Raw genomic sequence first — 4,720 nt, forward strand, 5'->3', positions numbered from 1 at the left:
GGAGTATAAATAACCCACTCATTAGCCAGCAAGTTTTTACAGCCCAGCTTAGGAAGAATTGCTCGGTGACAGGGTCTTCTGTGCTACTGTATATGGTCTGAGGGTGGTGTCTGGAGGGTATATAAGCAGTGTCCTGTAAAGGGGGCAAGCACAAGTCACAGATTTCCTCCACCGGGAAGTTTACCTAAGGTGAGTTACATGCTCTCCGCTTTCTCAGCCTCTGGGATTCTACCTTGGTCCAGCGTGGAAGAGCAGAAGACTTGATCCTTATATTGACCTACAAGGAAAAAGATCAGACTGGAAGGACATCACCTATGATTTTTGGACTACAGTTACTGCAAAGGGATAATTTTGCATTGGCCAGCAGCAATCCTCAGCATCGCCCTATGGTTATTTACCATACTCAACGATGATCGCCACCAACACGTTCCGGCATTTCCAACCTGGATTGTTTCCTCATAGATCTATTCCAACCAAAGCTAGAGATCTTGTGTTATTGTTAGATTTGTGTTATCTACTGTCTATTGTAAATGGCTGATAGTACTGCAAGGAGTGCTGTAGTAGACCATGCACAGTGAGTCGGAGGCTCATTGTCACTGCAAGGTTTTTGCGGAAGTGCCTTACAATGATGGATACTGGTGCCCTGCATTGCAGTATAATCTCTCACTTAATGTTGCATGCTTGAAACGCCCCATTCATCATTTATCTCTTTGCAGATAAGAAGATGGCTTTTGCTGGTATCCTCAGTGAGGCTGACATCTGCGCTGCCCTCAAATGCACAGAAGGTACTAAACTATATCTGCTATCAGCACCTGGGTCTATCATCACTCCTCATCTCCGCAGATAATATATCTAGGACATCAGGTCAAGTTAGAAGTTAGGAGAAACAGTGCCTCCTTGTGGGGAAAAGGATAACTGCAAATACACACTGCCAGGAAATAACTTGAGGTGGTTTTAGAGAACATCTGTGCTGTAATTTACACAGTTACATCACTTTGTGGTAAATGCCTAATCTGCTTAAGGGTAAAATTCATAATCAGATTTATAGATAGTAATAGTAAAAGAGAATAAGTGTGACTGGTTCTTTAAATGTATTAGACCTAACTATCTATTATCTATCTATCTATCTATCTATCTATCTAATATTTATCTAAATGTCATAAATACTCTGATTATTTCCTTTCAGCCAAGGACTCTTTCAACTTCAAAACTTTCTTTGCCAAGTCTGGTCTGAGCAGCAAGTCTCAGGCTGAAGTCAAGAAAATCTTCGAAATCCTGGACCAGGACAAGAGTGGCTTCATTGAAGAAGGTGAGCTGAGGTGAGTATTCATCATCACCAATCAGATACCTTAATAGGGATAGAAATGTCAAATTATTGACAGAGAATGGACCTAAATGCAGAGTCTGGTTATCTGGGGACTGTGGGTATGAGATCAGCAGCTTTTAATGATCTACATCCTAACTTCCATGGGTCTATATGATAAGACGAGGTTCTATGAAGTTCTTCTACAACATTGTGACTCTTCCCACATCCAGGCTGTTCCTGAAGAACTTCTGCACTGATGCAAGGGAACTGACCGACTCTGAAACCAAGAGCTTTCTTTCAGCTGGTGACTCAGACGGTGATGGCAAAATTGGAGTTGATGGTAAATATGGCAGAGTCTTCCATATATGAATGGTTTTGAATTACAATATATTAATTATTCAGTAGAATAGCATTGCATAGTGGTTAGAGGAGATGTCTAAGCCATAGTCCTTCATGGGGCATCATTTCAAATATAGATCTTCCCATCTATAAGTTTTTAGGTCTAGCTTTTGCAATTTCTCACTATACTAAAAGACATACACAGGGGATCCTCTTAAAGGGATTTGTCATTTATGGACTTATAGGATGCTTCTTAGTTGTGTCCATCATTCCCATGGATTTATAAACTTAACATTTTATAAAATGGACATAGTTACATAGTTTATATCTATTCAACGGAAATCTTCATTCAGTTGCCTCCTAGATGCTGCAGGCCACCTTGGCTTGCAGAATGATGGTTAATCTGATCTGCATTCTCATAATAAGGACAGTATATTTTTTCACATTTTTTTTTTTTTTCATTTGTGCATTTTATTTTTTCATTTTTGCAGAATTCCTAGCTTTGGTCAAGGCTTAAATGAACCTCTTAATGGATGATCCTAGAAGTATCACCTTCCCTCCTTTTATTTGGTTAAACTGAAATGTTGATGGAACCCGGGTCAACGAAATCTAAGTTCACCCAGTCGAAGGGGACATAGGATTCTTCGAGCTCTACAAGCAAAATTCAGCGTCACCGCCTTGATAAGCGACACTTCCTTTTCTTCCACCGACTTCGGGATCCTCAGCAGTTTAACTCAGAGATGTGATAATAACGCCTCTACCTATTTATTTATATATTTTTTATATTGATAACGCATTGACGGATCTTTCTATCATTACACCTTTTGTAAATCCACACGCTGACGATACCAAATGTTGATGTGCTAAAAGAACGACGTGAACAATGCTATCAATAAAAATCAGGTTTTGGATTCAGTTTTTCTTGTATTTTATTGAGGGGTGCAGTTGAGGGAACAGGAATATCCTTAGAGAGTCGAGCAGTTTTTTAAACGAACCTTTACGATATAATATGGCATTAAAATAAGTCTTGGTCTGGCCCACCAGAGTACGAGAGTATCCTCCAGAGGGCCAGCCTCTGATACCATAGTGGCCCAAAAGTCCAGGAGAAAAGACCTATTTGGAGCTGCTTTTCGAGCCAATCACTTGCCACTAGGGTCTATTTCGTTGATTCAAAACCCATTAGACTTTATTGATGATATAGGGGTTAGGTCTCTAGGAAAATTTCCTCTGGTGGGCTAAGGAACCACAGTCAGACAAAATACTCTTTATCTCTTCAGCCTCAGGGGCAGTAATAATAGTAATACTAATAGCAGTCTCACCCGGGGCCCCAAGGCTCCTCTGTCACATAAGAAGACACCAGTATTATAAATAGCACATGGTAGGTGGAAAGCTCTGGACTTTCAAGTTATGTGTTCACCAACCTGTGGCTCTACATCTATTGCAAAACTACAACTCTCATCATGCCCTAACAGCCTCAGGCTGTATAGTGTTTAGTGGCTTAGATATGTGATGGATTGCTAATAAGTGTACTGCCAGATTGTTATGCCTGCATAAAAAATTTACAAAAACAAAAGGTTTCAATAATGTGGAATGACATATAGGAAGGTAAGGAAGGTTATAATTGCAGATGGTTCTGTTCTACATGCAATTCTAACCATAAGCACATCGAGGACCTGGTCTTCTAACGTTATTGCTAAAATTCATGAAAGCAATACTAGACTGTATTGATGATGCCCAATCCCTATATCATAAATATAAATCATATACAGTACAGACCAAAAGTTTGGACACACCTTCTCATTCAAAAAGATTTCCTTATTTTCATGACTATAAAAATTGTAGATTCACACTGAAGGCATCAAAACTATGAATTAACACATGTGGAATTATATACATAACAAAAAAGTGTGAAACAACTGAAAATATGTCATATTCTAGGTTCTTCAAAGTAGCCACCTTTTGCTTTGATTACTGCTTTGCACACTCTTGGCATTCTCTTGATGAGCTTCAAGAGGTAGTCACCTGAAATGGTTTTCACTTCACAGGTGTGTCCTGTCAGGTTTAACAAGTGGGATTTCTTGCCTTATAAATGGGGTTGGGACCATCAGTTGCGTTGTGGAGAAGTCAGGTGGATACACAGCTGATAGTCCTACTGAATAGACTGTTAGAATTTGTATTATGGCAAGAAAAAAGCAGCTAAGTAAAGAAAAAAACTAGTGGCCATCATTACTTTAAGAAATGAAGGTCAGTCAGTCCGAAAAATTTGGAAAACTTTGAAAGTGTCCCCAAGTGCAGTCACAAAAACCATCAAGCGCTACAAAGAAACTGGCTCACATGCGGACCGCCCCAGAAAAGGAAGACCAAGAGTCACCTCTGCTGCGGAGGATAAGTTCATCCGAGTCACCAGCCTCAGAAATCGCCGCAGGTTAACAGCAGCTCAGATTAGAGACCAGGTCAATGCCACACAGAGTTCCAGCAGCAGACACATCTCTAGAACAACTGTTAAGAGGAGACTGTGTGAATCAAGCCTTCATGGTAGAATATCTGCTAGGAAACCACTGCTAAGGATAGGCAACAAGCAGAAGAGACTTGTTTGGGCTAAAGAACACAAGGAATGGACATTAGACCAGTGGAAATCTGTGCTTTGGTCTGATGAGTCCAAATTTGAGATCTTTTGTTCCAACCACCGTGTCTTTGTGCGACGCAGAAAAGGTGAACGGATGGACTCTACATGCCTGGTTCCCACCGTGAAGCATGGAGGAGGAGGTGTGATGGTGTGGGGGTGCTTTGCTGGTGACACTGTTGGGGATTTATTTAAAATTGAAGGCATACTGAACCAGCATGGCTACCACAGCATCTTGCAGCAGCATGCCATTCCATCCGGTTTGCGTTTAGTTGGACCATCATTTATTTTTCAACAGGACAATGACCCCAAACACACCTCCAGGCTGTGTAAGGGCTATTTGACCAGGAAGGAGAGTGATGGGGTGCTGCGCCAGATGACCTGGCCTCCACAGTCACCGGACCTGAACCCAATCGAGATGGTTTGGGGTGAGCTGGACCGCAGAGTGAAGG

At 41.1% G+C, this 4,720-nt stretch overlaps 1 protein-coding gene across 1 annotated transcript; it reads left to right on the forward strand.

Moving 5' to 3' along the window:
• The first annotated feature begins 724 nt into the window (after window positions 1-724).
• LOC122944993 (parvalbumin beta-like) lies at window positions 725-2,162 on the forward strand. The gene is made up of 4 exons (XM_044303767.1): window positions 725-785; window positions 1,187-1,319; window positions 1,537-1,646; window positions 2,137-2,162. Exons 1-4 carry the CDS (start codon window positions 725-727, stop codon window positions 2,160-2,162), a joined length of 330 nt encoding a protein of 109 aa, XP_044159702.1.
• Window positions 2,163-4,720: the final 2,558 nt, after the last annotated feature.

This window comes from Bufo gargarizans, chromosome 8 (genome assembly GCF_014858855.1).
Source record: "Bufo gargarizans isolate SCDJY-AF-19 chromosome 8, ASM1485885v1, whole genome shotgun sequence".
Taxonomy (NCBI): domain Eukaryota; kingdom Metazoa; phylum Chordata; class Amphibia; order Anura; family Bufonidae; genus Bufo; species Bufo gargarizans.

Excerpts from the sequence above, each read along its gene's own strand:
- LOC122944993 (XM_044303767.1), top strand. The coding sequence starts at position 725 with ATGGCTTTTGCTGGTATCCTCAGTGAGGCTGACATCTGCGCTGCCCTC. Across the intron at positions 786-1,186 it reads TGCCCTCAAATGCACAGAAG|CCAAGGACTCTTTCAACTTC; the intron begins GTACTAAACTAT and ends ATTTCCTTTCAG. Across the intron at positions 1,647-2,136 it reads TGGCAAAATTGGAGTTGATG|AATTCCTAGCTTTGGTCAAG; the intron begins GTAAATATGGCA and ends TCATTTTTGCAG.